We start from the raw sequence: 17,264 nt of genomic DNA on the forward strand, positions 1-17,264 counted from the left end.
TAACCAGTAGTGGACCGTCTATCTACTGGAGATCCTACATAATCGGCATCTGTATATGCTTCAAGAGTCAGTCCTCCATTTCTTCTGAATAAAATTCCTTTTCCTGGATTGGCTTTCAAATAGTGCAGAATTCGATGAGCAGCCTGCAGATGAACTTTTTTAGGATTATGCATAAACTGACTTATTACACTTACAGCATATGCAATATCTGGTCGTGTATGTGCAAGATAAATGAGTTTTCCAACTAGTCTTTGGAACATCTCCTTGTCTACACTTGCATTCTCGTTGGCTTCTCCAAGTTTATGATTGGGATCTATAGGCGTGGAAGCTGGTTTACATGCCATATTTTCTGTTTCTCTCAAAAGATCAACAACAAACTTTTGTTGAGAGATAAAGATGCCCTGTTTAAAATGTGCAACTTCAATTCCAAGAAAATACTTTAGTCTCCCCAAGTCTTTTATCTCAAATTCTCTGGAAAGGTAGTTTTTCAATGCTTCCTTCTCCTTTTTATCATTCCCAGTAACGATTATATCATCCACATAGACTAATAGTGCAGTAACTCCCCCTGAGGCTGTGTGTTTGATAAACAATGTGTGGTCACCTTGACTTTGCTTGTAACCTGTACTCAGCATTACCTTCGTAAACCTTCCAAACCATGCTCTTGGAGATTGTTTGAGACCGTATAGTGCTTTCTTCAACCGACAAACTTTGTTCCCTTTAATGCCTTCTCCAAAACCCGGTGGAATGTCCATGTATATCTCCTCTTCTAGATCACCATGGAGAAACGCATTTTTTACATCAAACTGTTGCAAATCCCAATTATAGTTAGCAGCCAACGACAGTAACACCCTTACTGTATTCATTTTAGCTATTGGGGCAAAAGTCTCCTGATAATCTACCCCATAAGTCTGTGTATATCCCTTGGCTACCAGGCGTGCTTTGTACCTTTCTAATAACCCATCAGATTTGTACTTAATTGTGAACACCCATTTACAACCTACCGTCTTCTTGTTTCTTGGTAGATCCACAACTTCCCATGTGTTGTTTTTTTCTAATGCCTCCATTTCCACTCTCATGGCTTTTCTCCACTCCTTATTAGAAAGCGCCTCGGCTAGAGTATTAGGAATTGGAATGGTGTTAAGGCTGGCTAGAAAACTTTTATGGGATTTAGAGAATCTTTGGAATGATACATATTTGGCTAAAGGGTACAATGGGCGTTTGGTACATTCTTTGGTTCCTTTTCTCAGTGCAATAGGTAGGTCATACTCATACTCAGACTGTGAAGGTGTAGGTTCAGGATCTAAGCATCCCTCAGTTCTAGGATTAGGAGTTGAATCTTGGACTTGCACAGGTTGAGGATTTGGATTTTTCCTCCTAGAGTAAACCTGCATATATCTCACATTATCATGCACATCATTCGTGGGGTTAATAGTGTCCGAATTTGGTTCAATGGTCGGGTTGTTTGACTCTTGTTGAGACTCGAGAATGTGAGGCTCAGAGGAATGTGACTCAGAGGGATGTGCTTCTTGATGATTGAATGTCTGTGAGGAGGGTAATACATCTAGGGAGGGTAGATCCGAGGCCTTATCTTCCATTAATGAGGGCTCCCCTTGAAGATAAGGTTGAGTGAAAAAAGATTTTCCTTCCTCAAATGTGACATCGATGGAGGTGTAGAATTTTCTAGTGGCTGGATGATAACATTTATAACCTTTCTGAGTTGGGGAATATCCCAAGAAGACACACTTGATTGCTCATGGGTCTAATTTTCCCTTATTATGGACATGAACAAAGGCAGTGCAGCCAAAAATTCTTGGTGTGAGATTATTTGAGGCTCGAATATCAGGGTAAAATTGAGAAAGGACTTGTATTGGGCTTCGGTTGTCAAGAACTTTAGATGGTAGTCTATTTATGGTGTAGGCAGCAATAAGGATAACTTCCCCCCAATATTGTTTTGGCACCTGATTTTGAAAGAGAAAGGCTTGGGTGGTTTGCAAAAGATGGCCATTTTTTCTCTTAGCTACCCCATTCTGTTGGGGAGTGTTAACACAGGAGGATTCATGCACAATGCCTTATTTCTGAAAAAATGGGGACAAATTCTGATTAAAATAATCTGTAGCATTATCAGATCGAAACCTTTTAATTCTCACACCAAACTGAGTTTGGACCATGTTATGAAAGTTGGGAAGAATCGTACCCACATCAGATTTAGACTTAAGAAGAAAAATCCATGTGACCCTAGTGCAATCATCAATAAAAGTGATGAACCATCTGGAACCAGTAATGTTGGAAATTTGAGAAGGGCCCCATATATCCGAATGAATCAAATAAAAAGGAGTTGAAGATCTTTTATTGCTGATTGGGAAAGAAACCCTTTTGTGCTTAGCAAGTTCACAAACATTACAATGAAAGATTTCAACATCAATTCCTTTAAACAAGGAAGGAAGCATTGTTTTTAAAATAGGAAATGAAGGATGACCAAAACAGAAATGATGACGCCAAATTAAATCTTTATTAGAGGTAGATAAGAATGACTCGTGTGTGACATGCATAACAGTGTGAGATGATTTGCTGGTTGCTTCAAGGTAGTAGAGTCCATCTCTTTCCTTAGCAAGTCCAATCTTCTTCCCTGAAACCTGGTCCTGAAATACACAGTAAGAAGGGAAGAACACAACATTGCAGTTCACATCCTGGGTGAGTTTATGTTAAGGCTAGTGGATAACTTAGGAACATGAAGCACATTTTTAAGTAATAGGGATGGAGTAATTTGAATATTCCCAATCCCTGCCACTGTGGTGAAAGAACCATCAGCAACATAAATTTTTCTATTACTAGGACAGGGTGTATAGGTGAGGAAATGTAGTGAAGAGGGTGTCATGTGGTCAGTAGCTCCAGAATCAATAATCCATGGAAAAACACTAGCCGAGGCATGTAATCCTAGAGATAAAGACTCACCTGAGAGAGCAAGAGAGGTAGAACCACTTCCTGGTTTCAAGGATTTCAAGAAGCACCTTAGCCTTTCAATTTCTTCATCATTAAATGGTCCCTGACTTGAGTGTTCTTGCTGCGGGGTTGTGGAGACATTATGGGTCTGTTGAACTCCTTTTGAAACTCCTCGATTTTCCCATTCCTTACTGGATGTGGGAGGTTTCCCATGAAGTTTCTAGCACCGATCTTTCGTGTGTCTGGGCTTCTTGCTATAGGTGCACCAGAGGTTATCATTAGAGTCACAGGTGGTTGTGTCACGAGCCAAGTTGTGATTGTTCTCACCCTTTGAACCATTGTAACTTCCTCCCCTTGCCACCATGGCTGAGCCTTCGGGATCTTTAGGCTCAAGCATGATTCCACGGCGGCTTTTCTCAGCTCTGACGTGGGCTATGACTTCTTCAATGGAGGCACTTCTTCTTTGCCAAGAATTTGTATTCGGACCTGATCAAATTCAGCATTCAGTCCGACCAAAAAATCATACACCCTATCTCTTTCAATAAAATTCTTCAAGATCACAGCATCATCTGCGCACTTTGTCTCAAGAACCCGATAATGATCAAGCTCGTGCCATAAATTTTGCAGCAGATTTGCATACTCTATAACACTCCTGCTCCCTTGTTTGGCCGCCACAGTCTTCACTTTGACCTCATAGACACAAGCAGCGTCATGGGCTTTGGAATAGGTTTGTTGGACAACATCCCAAATAGCCTTTGCAGAGGGAAGAAACATACAAGTATCACTGATCTCGGGTGTCATTGAACTCCACAACCATGACATAATCATGGAGTCCTCTTCGTCCCAAGCATCAAAATTTGGCTCGCCCAACCTTGGTCCTGTTCCTAGGAGGTGACTAATTTTTCCTTTTCCCTTCAAATAGGTACGCACTAGTTGTGACCACTTCAAGTAATTCTGGCCATTCAGTCTATATGTTGCCTGAATATTCTGCAAATCACCAGTGCGAGGATGAGAATTTGTTGCTCCTTCATCGGTTTGGACGGGAGCACTTGTTGCAGTCATGTCAGACATTGTTAATGGAGGAAAAATAAGGCCAGCCGGAAAGGAGAATAAAGGAACACTTCTGGTTACAGATCAACACTGAAGGCCAGAAGAGAAAAACACAAAAAACTGGCAATGAAGGCCGAAAAAAATCTCAAGGTTGACAAACCTAGAGCTCTGATACCATGTTTTGGAATGGTAGAATACTGATATGTTTCATTCTATTGCCAATGGGCATATTTATATAGTAAGCTACTGCAATAAATAGAAAGAAAGAAAAATAGAAAGAAAAGAAAATAGAAAGAAGAAAAAATAGAAAGAAGAGAAAATAGAAGTACAAAAATAGAAAGAAAAAACTTTCTAAATCAATCCTTCCACAATCCTAGGAATATATACAATTCTATTTTCAGATCTGAACCAGTAACCCCATGTTTTCCAACACCAATGGATCTTCCAACTTATTTGCAAATCTTCTAATCCATTTGAACAATTTTTTCATCCTCTGAGCTTGAGATCTCTCACCTCTATGTGAATGATGATATGCCTCCACCGTTGAGTGACTTTTTACCTCTACATTTTATAATGAAGGGAGAAACATGATAATCATGTCAAAGTGAGATAGATCTTCTCTGATGCTCGCAAAATCAATTCTTATGAACGAAGGGAATGTTTGACTAGTCATGGAGATAGCAAGTTTAACATCCTCATAATGATGTGAACAGTGGTGAAAATTTCCTGATTTATTCTCTTGTTTTCACTCAATATGCCACTCCAACTCCTCTACCACCACTGTAGAGAAGATGGGCCGAATGGCCCATCGGCTATTTAGCTTTTTTATCTTTTATGTTCTTTGCTATAATGGGCCTTAATCTGGGCCTACTCTTTCTTATGTTATGTTTTTTAATTTTCTGCCCAACTAAGGGCTTCTCTGTAAATTATCAAAGTTTAACTTAATAAAATTAAATTAAGGGTGTAAGAGAGGAGATTATGTTCGAAACTCTCTCTCTCTGAACCCTAGTTGCCGCCACCTTCTTCTTCTTCTTCTCTCTTCTAGAATTCTGATTTCTGCTATTTTCTCTTGCCTTTTTGCATCTTTCTAAACAATCCTTTCTTCTCAAAAGGTTGTTTTTCTTCTTGGTATCAGAGCAGACTCGTTTTTCTTTCTTTTTCACCTTTTTTATCCCATACATAGTGTGTATGGAGAACTGAATCGCATGAACATCTAAAGGATCTTTTTCAGCCCAGTTATTAGTGGTTTTTGGAGAGAAGAGGATAGACTTTATTGCCCCACTGACAGATTCAGGGGTGCTGTCCGAAACCCTAATTTTTTGGAGAAATCTGATTGTGGGCCCCACAGAAAGTTTGACCTGGGCGCTCAGTGACTGAAGGCTTCCTTCTTCTTCCTCTTGAAGATCGAATCAAGTGGATTGGTGTTTTGTGGAGTCTACAAGGAGCGGCTGATATTTTTCTGTTTCTCCTGGCATCCGGTTGTGACACAGATTTCTGGTACGGCTGCATAGAGGTTGGCTCACAACACAGGTTTTATCCAGCCTTCATTTGGTGTTTTTCGAAGTTACTTGAAACCTTTTTTGAGGTGTTTAAGATGATGAACCCATCAGACATTGAAAGCAAACATGTTGCTGAATCTGGACAGATTCCGGGAGCCTCTATAGACTCTCTACTGACTGTGACCACAGTCAAGCTGGATGGAACTAATTATCTGGCGTGGTCACAATTAGTAAAGATTCTTATTTGCAGCAGAGGCAAGTGGGGTTTTACCTCTGGGAGCAAAAAGGCTCCTTCTGAAGATGATCCATCATATGAAAAATGGGTGCAAGAAAACTATATTGTTATTGGGTGTCTTGTAAACTCAATGCAGCCACAAATTAGTCAGCACTATTTGTGGATGAATTCAGCAAAGGAAATTTGGGATAGTGTTGTTGAAACCTATTCCCAAAAATTAAATGTAGCCAGAGCTTACAAGTTGAGAAGTGATGTGAAGAATTTAAAACAGGGGGAGAAACCATTAGCTGTATACTTCTCAACACTGAAGTCTTTGTGGCAAGAAATAGATCTGATAGAAGCTGTAACATGGGACACCACTAATGATGCTGAGACCTACCGAAAACAGGTTGAGAGAAACAGGGTGTTTGAATTCTTGACAGGACTAAATCCAGAGTATGATATTACAAAACAAAATATTTTGTCCAAGGATAGTGTCTCTCTGTCTCAGGCATATGCCTTGGTAAGTAGTGAAGAAAGTAGGAGACTTGTTCAGGTTCAAGGGGCTGGCCTAAATGATCACTTTGCCAATATGGGAGTGAAACCAAAAGGGACTGCAGGAACTCCTAGTAGTTCAGGGAAGAAAGAGATTGTTTGTGAGCATTGTAAAAGGCCAAAACACACTAAAGACAGGTGCTGGAAGTTGCATCCTGAGCTACTACCACTTCGATTTCAGAAGAAGCCTGATAATAAAAGGGCAGGGAGTGCTAATGTTGCTGCTGGTTCAGATAGTGACAGGTACCAAACTGAAGAGATGTCGGCTAGTGTGCAGTAGCAGCTATGAAGGCTGAATATGAGAAGTTTGGGAGAATGATCAATCATCTAGAGGGTGTGACCTCCTCTTCCAACCCTTCAGAGAACTCAACCTCTTCTGCATTTGCTCATTCAGGTATACGGGCTTCTGCCAATCATGCAATCATTTCAGGTAATCGTAGGATCCCTTGGATTATTGATTCTGGTGCTTATGATCATATGACCAGCCTTTCCACTTTGCTTGTTTCATATGATTTACTTCCTGGACGTGACAAAATCACCCTAGCCGATTGCTCTCTTGACTCTATCTCCGGCAAGGGAACCATCAAGGCTACAGACTCCTTGGTTCTTCCTTCTGCTCTTCATGTACCTAGACTAAATACAAATCTGTTATCTGTAAGTAGTCTTACTAAGTCATTAAACTGTTGTGTAACCTTCTTCCCTTCCTACTGTGTTTTTCAAGATCTGGAGTCTTAGAAGGTGATTGGGAGTGGCTGTGAGGAGAATGGAATATACCTGCTAGATACTCTTGGATAGTGCTGTGAACAACCTGGAAAAGCTGCTTTTGGGTCTACATCTACAAAGTCTATCAGTCGAGTCATGTTATGTCATTTTCGTTTGGGTCATCTTTTTTTTTTCTGCATCGAGTCATTTATTCCCTGAACTGTTTAAGGGAATTAGTTTGTCCAGTCTTCATTGTGAGTCTTGTGAACTGTCAAAACATTGTAGAAACAGTTATCCTTTGAGTAATAAAAGATCTTATTCTCCTTTTAATATTGTGCACTCTGATGTCTAGGGGCCTTACCATTTACCCTCTATGGGTGGATACAAATATTTTATCTTGTTCATTGATGATTTTTCCCAGTTCACTTGGGTATTTTTGATGAAGTCCCGTGATGAAGTTCCCAGACTTGTGAGGTAGTTCCATGAATTTGTCCTAACCCAGTTTGATACTAGGATTAAAATTTTCAGATTCGACAATGCAAAAGAATATTTTGATAAAAACTTGACCTGCTATCTCACTGATTCAGGGGTTATTTGCCTCACAATGCAAAAAGTATCTTATTTGCTTCACATGTCCCTACAAAGTTTTGGGGTGATGCTGTTCTTACTGCTACCTACCTTATAAACCGTATGCCATCCAGGGTTTTAGGGTTTAAGTCTCCCTTCAGTCTCCTTCATCCGAACAATGACCTTTTTCCTATTCCTCTTTGTGTCTTTGGCTGCACCTGTTATGTACATATTCCAAGTGTCCAAAGGCATAAATTTGAACCAAAAGCCCACAAGTGTATTTTCCTTGGTTATTCCCCCACACAGAAGGGTTACTGTTGTTTTGATCCAAAGGCTGGCACTTGGTATGTCTCAATGGATGTCACATTTGATGAGCTTTCTCCCTTTTATGGTTCATCTCTGGAGAGACGTTGTCCAAAGGGGGATGATTTGTCATAGGTGTTTGCTCTTCCTCTTCCTGTCCTAGTTGAGTCTTTTGATGAGTCTATTCCTCCTTCAAATGAATCAAGGGAGGATCAGTCACTTCACTCTCATTCCAGTGTTCCTGTTCCTCCCCCTTTACCTCCTTGCCCTCTTTTTAATCCCATGATGTATGAAAGGCAAAGAACCAGAAACGAGCAGGTTGTTTCCCTACAACACATGAGCCTCATGCACTTCCAGTCACAGGTGAGACAACAAGTACTGTTACAGCTCCTTTAGAACCATCCTTCCCAGATCTTGATGTCCCCATTGCTATTAGGAAAGGAAATAGGAAGTGTACTGCACATTGCATTTCCAAACACATTTCTTATAGTTTGCTCTCTCCTTCATATTTTGCCTACCTTTCTTCTGTTGCCTCTAATCCAATTCCCAGGTTTGTGTCAGAAGCTCTTAATAATCCAGAATGGAGGGATGCTATGAGAACAAAAATTGATGCCTTGCACAAGAATGACACTTGGGAAGTGGTTGATGTGCCTGAAGGGAAGGATCCAGTAGGCTTTAAGTGGGTTTTTACTATCAAATATCATGCTGATGGCACCATTGAAAGGTACAAGACTAGGCTGGTTGCAAAAGGCTATACACAGACATATGGGATTGATTATCTGGAAACTTTTGCCCTTATTGCCAAGATGAATTTTGTGAGAGTTTTACTATCTTTGGCTGCATACTCAGACTGGCCACTTTATCAATTGGATGTAAAGAATGCATTTCTGAATGGAGAATTACATAAGGAGGTCTATATGTCTCTTCCTCCAGGGATGTATGAAACAGATATGAAAGGAAAGGTCTGCAGGCTGAAGAAATCTCTTTATGGACTAAAATAGTCCCCTAGAGCATGGTTTGAAAGGTTTAGAGCTGCCCTTGTTAGCTTTGGCTATGTACAAACACAGTCTGATCATACCCTCTTTGTGAAGAGGAGAGGATCCTTGGCCATTTACCTGATTGTGTATGTTGATGATATTGTTGTGACTGGTAATGATGTCTCAGGAATCAATGATCTCAAATCTTTCCTTCATATAGAGTTTGAGATCAAAGATCGAGGGGAATTGAGATACTTTCTTGGCATAGAAGTTGCTAGATACAAGGATGGGATCCTTATCTCTTAGAGGAAGTATGTTTTTGATTTGCTCTCTGAAACAGGGAAGATGGGTGCTAGACCAGTTGCTACTCCTATCGATATGAGCCATAAACTCTCTGCTTCAGATGGAATATTGTTAGAAGATAAGGGAGTCTTCTAGAGACTACTTGGAAAACTTCTTTATCTATGCATGACTCGGCCAGACATTGCATACGTTGTCAGTTGCATCAGTCAGTTCATGCATGCTCACAGGGATACTCATATGGCAGCAATAGAGCGGACTCTGTGTTATTTGAAGAGCTCCCCTGGAAAGGGAATTCTATTTGCCAAGCATGGCCATATGAAACTTGAAGCCTACACAGACTGGGCTGAAAACATTGATGACAGAAGATCTACCTCTGGGTACTGTAGCTTGGTGGCAGGTAACATTGTCTCTTAGAGGAGCAAGAAACAATCTGTTGTTGCTCAATCTTCAGCCGAAGCTGAATACCGAGCCATGGCACATGGAGTTTTTGAACTATTGTGGCTAGAATCATTAATGGAAGAACTGGGTATTGAACATGATAAGCCAATGATGTTATACTATGATAATTAGGTAGCTATCAACATTGCTCACAACCCAGTGCAACATGACAGAACTAAGCATATTGAATTTGACAGACACTTCATTCGAGAAAGTGTGGCTTCTGGTGAAGTGTGTTTACCTTTCATCACCTCTGAAGGACAGTTAGCAGATTTCCTCACCAAAGGCATTCGCAAGGCTAAACTTCAGCATGATACTGGCAAGCTTGGCATGATTGACATCTATGCTCAGCTTGAGGGGGAGTGTAGAGAAGATGGGCCGAATGGCCCATAGGCTATTTAGCTTTTTTATCTTTTATGTTCTTTGCTGTAATGGGCCTTACTCTAGGCCTAATCTTTCTTATGTTATGTTTTTTAATTTTCTGCCCAACTAAGGGCCTCTCTGTAAATTATCAAAGTTTAACTTAATAAAATTAAATTAAGGGTGTAAGAGAGGAGATTATGTTCGAAATTCTCTCTCTGAACCCTAGTTGCCGCCACCTTCTTCTTCATCTTCTCTCTTCTAGAATTCTGATTTCTGCTATTTTCTCTTGCCTTTTTGCATCTTTCTAAACAGTCCTTTCTTCTCAAAAGGCTGTTTTTCTTCTACCACCATCATCATCCAAGCCTTATCCCAATTATATGGGGTTGGCTACATGAATCCCGTTTCACACTTTCACAACTCCTTTCTGTTTAATGCAATGTGTCACCCCAACAGTGGGGTAGGACAGGTTAAGGGTTGCATGGTTGGTCCTAGTTAACCATAGTTGACAATAAGATGGTTAAGGTTCTAGGTTTCGGTATATGGCACAAGAGCCATATGGTAAATGGTATGTGGAGAACTTTTGATGAAGTAAATGGTAAATTTAGGGCAGGATTTTGTTTAGACTAATTTTAGGGATACAATTAAGGATCTATGTAGGAGGACAAAGTAGGTGTTATTTGTACTTCCAAAAACCAATGAATGAGAATATGTCTTGCTGGCTAGTAGTAAAAGGTTTGTCTTTCTTTTCAAGGCGATATGTTGTCGTTTACTGTATATTTTATTTTAATAATATTTTTTATCTTTTTTCTAACAATGAGAGAGTGGGGCCAATTGATACTTGATGCCCATTTGTTGGGCTTGACTAAAACATCTTTTTATCTTGCTTCTTCCTGAGCATATGTTAGTGCATCCCATGGCTTTTTTCTGGAAAGTGCAATAATTGTTTAATAAAACTATTACGTTTGCAGGTAGATGCCCTTAAAGCAAAGGTAGCAGAACCGGAGTCAAAGTGTCAAGGTGTAAATAGAAGTGCAGAATTCATCAATGATTCCTAATTTTTATTAATGTCGAAATCCTTCTTGATTCTTAGTGAAAGACAATCTCATTGGGTTATGGTATTTATTATAAGCAGGTCACAAGGAGATAGGTGCAACTATTCCAAAGGAACTGCCTTCACATAAGCTCCCTTGTGAACAAGATGAAACACATAAGAGTCATACACCTTATATCAAGTATACGAAACTTGAATTCAAGGTAAATAGACTTGGTAGATATATTTTTCATTTCATTTGATTGGGGCCCTTTTGTCCCATCATGTGATATGGCCATTTATATTAATTGGCATTTTAATTGTTTATTTGACAAGATAGAATTTAATTGTTGATATGGTTTTAAATAGAATGGATTGGTGAAGGTGTAAAGCAGGATTCATGTAGCCGGCCCCATATAATTGGGATAAGGCATGGATGATGATGATGATGATGATGATGATGATTTGACTAGATAGAATTTATACTTTAGATTTTTACAAAGTATAATATTGTATATGGAACACTTAATATAATTTGAGATCTTATTTAAAATTGATTGTCTTTCAGGTGGATACATTCTTTGCAGTGGGATCACCTCTTGGTGTCTTTCTTTCCCTCCGCAATATTCGTATTGGAACTGGTAATATTAATGCTGAATCAAATTTCCGAGAACATTGGATTATTTTAGGTTATTGCATCTGTCTTAGAAGTTCAAGGGCTGTGATTATTTAAAACCCAAGGACAGAAAGCGTTTTGAATTTCTTTTGTAGAAACCCATCTTGTTACTAACTAATTATAGTTGGTCATTTGTTGTCATGTATCTGGTCATTATGACTCCATGTATGTCATGTTTTATCTTTTTCAATTTAAAAAATTCATATTCTCATAATATTAGTTCTCATTACAAAAAATGAAATATTAATTTAACAATCAGATAATATATACAATATTGTTCTATTTTATCTATTCAACATCATGCCTGTTTTGTTTGGATGTTTAACTTTTCTATTTCTGTGTTTTCTTCATGTTCATCAAATGAATAACTTCTTTCCTTATTTTAAATATACAAGTCCAGAAGTTGGCGTTGCATAGACTAACCTAAATGGATGGAGTGTCCATGTCTGGCACACATTGGATTCCAGCACGCCATTGGTTCTTGAGGGATATTTCTAAATTACAATTTTCTTTCTCTCCTCTTTGAAATAAATGAACAGATAATGTTCACAATGAATGGCATTTTTGCTATAAAAATTATTGGTATAAAAATGAACTTTTAGACCTTTTGTTTCAGTATATAATGTTAGAGTTAAAAAAAATATGGGCTATTTTAATATTTTAGACTTTTCTAGACATGCATTAGATTCTAATTCTCATGTCTGTGTCCATGCTACACTGCAAGAAATGCTTCATAATAATGTCAGAAATTAGAATGTGACTACATGATTGTAGAAATGGAGAAAGTGAATCCATGGTACTTTCTTTTTGAAAATTTGATATTTAGTTCCAGTTTCAAGAGTTGGCAGAAAGGACATACATGGAACAAAATTTATAAAGATATTTAGAAAGAAATACAAAAGACTTGTAAATATATTAAGAAGAAATGAGAAGACGGATGGTATCTAGGAAGTTTAGACAAGTATTAGAGAAGAAATAGGAACAGAGAGGTAACTCCATTTCAATGTTTTGACAATTCCTTCTTTAGATATCATTGGAATATCAAAATCACAGAAATTTTCCAGAAGATACACTTGTTTGAAGGAAATAGAAATCACAGTCGCTCCTGATGTCAGGTAAATCAATCATGGTTTTCAACATAGACCACTAATTTTATGAGGGAAGTTTGGACCTAGTATGGTCTGAATTGTGATTTTGCTTAAATTAAGGAAGAAATTGAAGAGAAGTAGTTTGGATTTTGGAAGAAGTTTAGACCTCATCAAGGGCCTATCTACTTCAATATTTTTGGTATGGCCATGCTAGACAAGGTTCTAGGCTATATTAATGGCACCTGGTTTACACTTCAACTGTTCTTCAAATTATGCACCAAAATCAAATAGAAGAATATTCGACCAAAGCAATTGAGTACCTTGATGTGGAATGTCTTTCATCTGGCAATACTTGGCCAATCAGCAGCAATGAGTGTCTCTAACCTAAGGTGTCCATTACTAACCAATATGCTTTTTCAAGGTGATCCTTTTAAGTACAACAACCTCAGCTGTTTGCAAGCAATAAATTAACTTATTGCATTCATTGCATATGAAATATCAGGCTTGATCGCAAAAATAACAACCTCCCAATCATTCTCTATATCCCATTCTTCCACTGCTTATTCTAAACTTCCTTTTTGTCCTTAAAAATACGCCTTACTGATAAGAAAATTGAATACAAGATCCAAGATATCACCATGGCATTCTTGAAGTCCTACTTCTGAACTTGAGGTCATCCTCATTGGTTATTTTATTTCCCCATTACCTTGTTAGCATCTTTAACTAATATAAAGATGAATTGATTGTGACCACTCTGTGTAGTTTCTTTTGGCTCCCCTGAGCCATTTTTCAAACTTTCAAAATCTAAACTCTTGACTCCTGTTCACCTGAAGTCTCAGGATGAGATGGTGTTCTTTTCAGTGACAAAGATAGTTAGACAGAAGTTGAAAGGGTGTGCTTTGCCTTCAAACACCCAAAGAATTGTATTATATATCATGTGAGTACAAAAGAGAGAAACGGCTATTGTACCCTTATCAAAAATATCAGAAAAATATTGGAGATATTTGAGAAGAAAAAACATTCCTGGAAAATTTCATATTGCCACCTAGCAAAATGGGGATATTTTGGGGATATATTGCCAATATCGTTGATATTTGGAACCATGGTTGGGATCAGTTCTTGTAAGGTATCTCTCTCAACTGCGGCCTGTTGTCTGAGTAACAAGGAGATTCAGGTGGAGGATACTCTGGAATTACTCACCTCGGTCTTTCTTCTGATGAGGGACAAGCAGCATCTTTTGATACCTTTTGATTCTAACAAAGTTGACCCCAAGCTCATTGAGAACAAAGTGGATTCTTTGATGAATTTTGGGTTGATGATAGGTGTCTATCTTCCAAGTGATGCTACAGAGGCATGCAATTTCTTGAGGTCTAAGCTTCTGGTAGATCTTGGGAAGCATGATTGCCCAAGTATGAAGGGGATGGGGTGTTTAAGGAACAAGTTTCTGATTACAGTACGGATTTAGGCTGGTCCTATGACAGATTGGATTGCCTTCCGAGATGCAGGAAGGTAAAAACAACTTGCAGATTTGTACAATATGTGGTTTTTGTAAAGCAGAGGAGTGGTGCATAGAAGGTGTTGTTTTAACCTTTGTTTTGTGTAGAGAACACTGATGTGGGCCCCACAGCTACGGTCCCACTGTGTTCGTAGGGTAGAAGGTGTTCTAGTCTTTCTAGGGTTAGCTGGTGGCCAGTTAGTTATTTCAGTTGTTATTTATTTCAGTCTTATTTTGTTCTATTTGTTATGTAAATACTAAGGGCAGATCTGTCCTTTCCATGTAATGAGCATAACCTATAAATACTAAATAAAGTGGCGGCGGCAGAACATTAAGCTTCTGTTCCTCCTTTCAACTCTTGTGTTCTACTGTTCTCTCTTCTCTTTCTCCTCTCTTCCCTAAACTTTTTCTTCTATTTTCGAACCTGAAATCCGTTAGGGTTCAAGACTGATAGCAGTCCTGAACGTCTACTTGGTATCAAAGCTAGGGTTTCTCATGTGACTCTAGTCCAGCCGACCACATGAGAACCATCTAAGGCTGGAAGCTGAGAAAGTAGAGTTCGTTGACTGATTCTTGGAGATCGCTAGAGGGTTTAGCAGATGTTTGAAGATTTTCCACGGTTGCAGAGTGTTGGTGATCAGGAAGAATCAGAGAAGGCTAGGGTTCGGGTAACCTTGGAAGGCAGCGAACAGCATTCTCTTGTAAGTTTTTTATTTTCTGAGAGAAGTACTATCAGAGAAGATAGGTTGGACCTATCTAGAAAGGGCGGCTGAACCACTCTAGGGTTTTCTTCCTTCTATTCTCTAGGGTTTTGTCTTAACCCTGCGGCAAACCTTAATACTGGGCCAAACCTTGTGATCTACCTGTGAAACTTTTCTTAAGATCTCTTCTCAACATTGATCAGTTTTAGGGTTTCATATTAACCCTACTACAAGTCTTATCCGTACGGTACTGCCTGGAATGTGTGGCTGAGAATTTGCTTTTAAGGACTGATTAAAACCCTAATTCTGCTTCAGCATATCAGATTATTCTCCAAGCTTTTTTCAGATTATTTTTTGGGGGCTTCGAACTCTTCTAAGGGGTGAAAACTGTACGGACTGTTGTTGTTGTGTTTGCTAATTGGTTTCAGATCAGACTTATATCTGTTTCATGCACATCTACCGTGAATACAGATTGGTTCTATACTGATTTTGTGATTGTGGTTGATAGTCCAAGTGCTGTTTTTGATTGTAGTAACCCTAATTTTGAGACTACTGGTTCTTCACCGAAATGGAGTTTAAGAATCAGGCAGAAGGCAGTTTTGGGAACAACAGTTATGGTGGTGTTTCAGAGACAGGTTTTTAGATTACAACCGTAAGATTTGATGGATCAAACTATTTGGAATGGGCCCAATCAGCCATGATGGCTATTGGGGGAAGGGGTAAAGTAGGGTATCTCTTGGGAGATGTGAAAGAACCCTCCAAGGGAGACCCCATGTATACCAAGTGGGTCCAAGAAAACTACTTGGTTATGACATGGTTGTGTAATTATATGCAGCCTCATATCAGCCGAAATTACTTGTGGGCAAAGACAGCCAAGGAGATATGGGATGTTATGAAAGAAACTTACTCCCAACCCCTTAATGTTGCTAGAGCATATGAATTGAAATGTGAAGTGAATACCCTTAAACAAGGAGAGAAACCGGTTTCGGTCTACTTCTCTACCTTGAAGTTCCTGTGGCATGAGATTGATCACTTGGAGACTCTTGAGTGGGAGAGTCCCAAAGATGCACAGACCCATAGAAAGCACATCGAGACAAACAGGGTTGTCAGTCAGTACATGCATTCTCCTAGAACCGCGCACCTTCTTGCAGCAGAAAGAATATTAGCATACTTGAAGAGATGCCCGGGTAGAGGTATATTGTTCAAGAACAATGACCACATGAAGGTGGAGGTCTATACGGATGTCGATTGGGCTGGGAGTATTGATGACAGAAGGTCTACCTCTGGATATTGTGCCCTTGTGGGAGGTAACCTTGTCTCTTGGAGGAGTAAAAAACAGAGTGTTGTCTCCCGATCTAGTGCTGAAGCTGAATACAGGTCAATGGCTAACAGAGTGGCTGAAATTCTATGGCTGAGATCACTACTTGAGGAGTTGGGTATTGAGTATGAGAAGCCCCTGATGCTGTATTGTGATAATCAAGCGGCTATTAATATAGCACACAATCCGGTGCAGCATGACAGAACTAAACATATTGAAGTTGATCGACATTTTGTACGAGAGAGGGTCTCATCACAGGAAGTGTGTCTCTCGTACATCACCTCCAACATGCAGCTAGCAGATATCCTCACCAAAGCTGTACCAAGGAAGAAGCTAGAGGCGGATCTATCCATGTTGGGAATGATAAACATTTATTCCCAACTTGAGGGGGAGTGTAGAGAACACTGATGTGGGCCCCACAGCTACGGTCCCACTGTGTTTGTAGGGTAGAAGGTGTTCTAGTCTTTCTAGGGTTAGCCGGTGGCCAGTTAGTTATTTCAGTTGTTATTTATTTCAGTCTTATTTTGTTCTATTTGCTATGTAAATACTAAGGGCAGATCTGTCCTTTCCATGTAATGAGCATAACCTATAAATACTAAATAAAGTGGCGGCGGCAGAACATTAAGCTTCTGTTCCTCCTTTCAACTCTTGTGTTCTACTGCTCTCTCTTCTCTTTCTCCTCTCTTCCCTATACTTTTTCTTCTATTTTCGAACCTGAAATCCATTAGGGTTCAAGATTGATAGCAGTCCTGAACGTCTTCCTTTTGGTTTTCAGTTGCTGGGTAGGGCTGGGGCTGGCCCAGGCCATTTATCTCTATTTGTTGTGGTTTCTGTAGGCTTCTTGTTAGGCTCTTGAAGTTCTGTTCTTGTTTTTTTTGTTTTTTTTTCTGGTTTGTTCCCATCTTTTAATACAATTTCACCTAATCTTTTTCTTCAAAAAAAAAAAAAAAGAGTGCTTTGTATTCCAGTTTGTTCAGGATGGACATCTAAACTTGGGTTACTAGAACTGCTGAAATCATCCTTAGTGCCAGCAATTCTTCTTTAC

At 39.3% G+C, this 17,264-nt stretch overlaps 1 protein-coding gene across 12 annotated transcripts in view; it reads left to right on the forward strand.

Annotated features, from left to right (window-relative positions):
* The window catches only part of SGR2 (shoot gravitropism 2 (SGR2)), a 133,074-nt gene that overhangs the window by 85,156 nt on the left and 30,654 nt on the right, over window positions 1-17,264 (forward strand). For all 12 annotated transcript variants that reach the window (XR_016075935.1, XR_016075933.1, XR_016075934.1 and 9 more), the window contains 3 exons: window positions 10,880-10,928; window positions 11,044-11,165; window positions 11,510-11,582. Coding sequence is in view for 9 of the 12 variants with exons in the window: in XM_088887101.1 (XP_088743227.1) it covers window positions 10,880-10,928; window positions 11,044-11,165; window positions 11,510-11,582 (244 nt within the window). In the remaining 3 variants the exon portion in view is untranslated. The remainder of the gene's footprint in view (window positions 1-10,879; window positions 10,929-11,043; window positions 11,166-11,509; window positions 11,583-17,264) is intronic.

Source organism: Nelumbo nucifera, chromosome 5 (assembly GCF_055504915.1).
Source record: "Nelumbo nucifera cultivar China Antique chromosome 5, China Antique-T2T, whole genome shotgun sequence".
In the NCBI taxonomy this organism is placed as follows: Eukaryota; Viridiplantae; Streptophyta; class Magnoliopsida; order Proteales; family Nelumbonaceae; genus Nelumbo; species Nelumbo nucifera.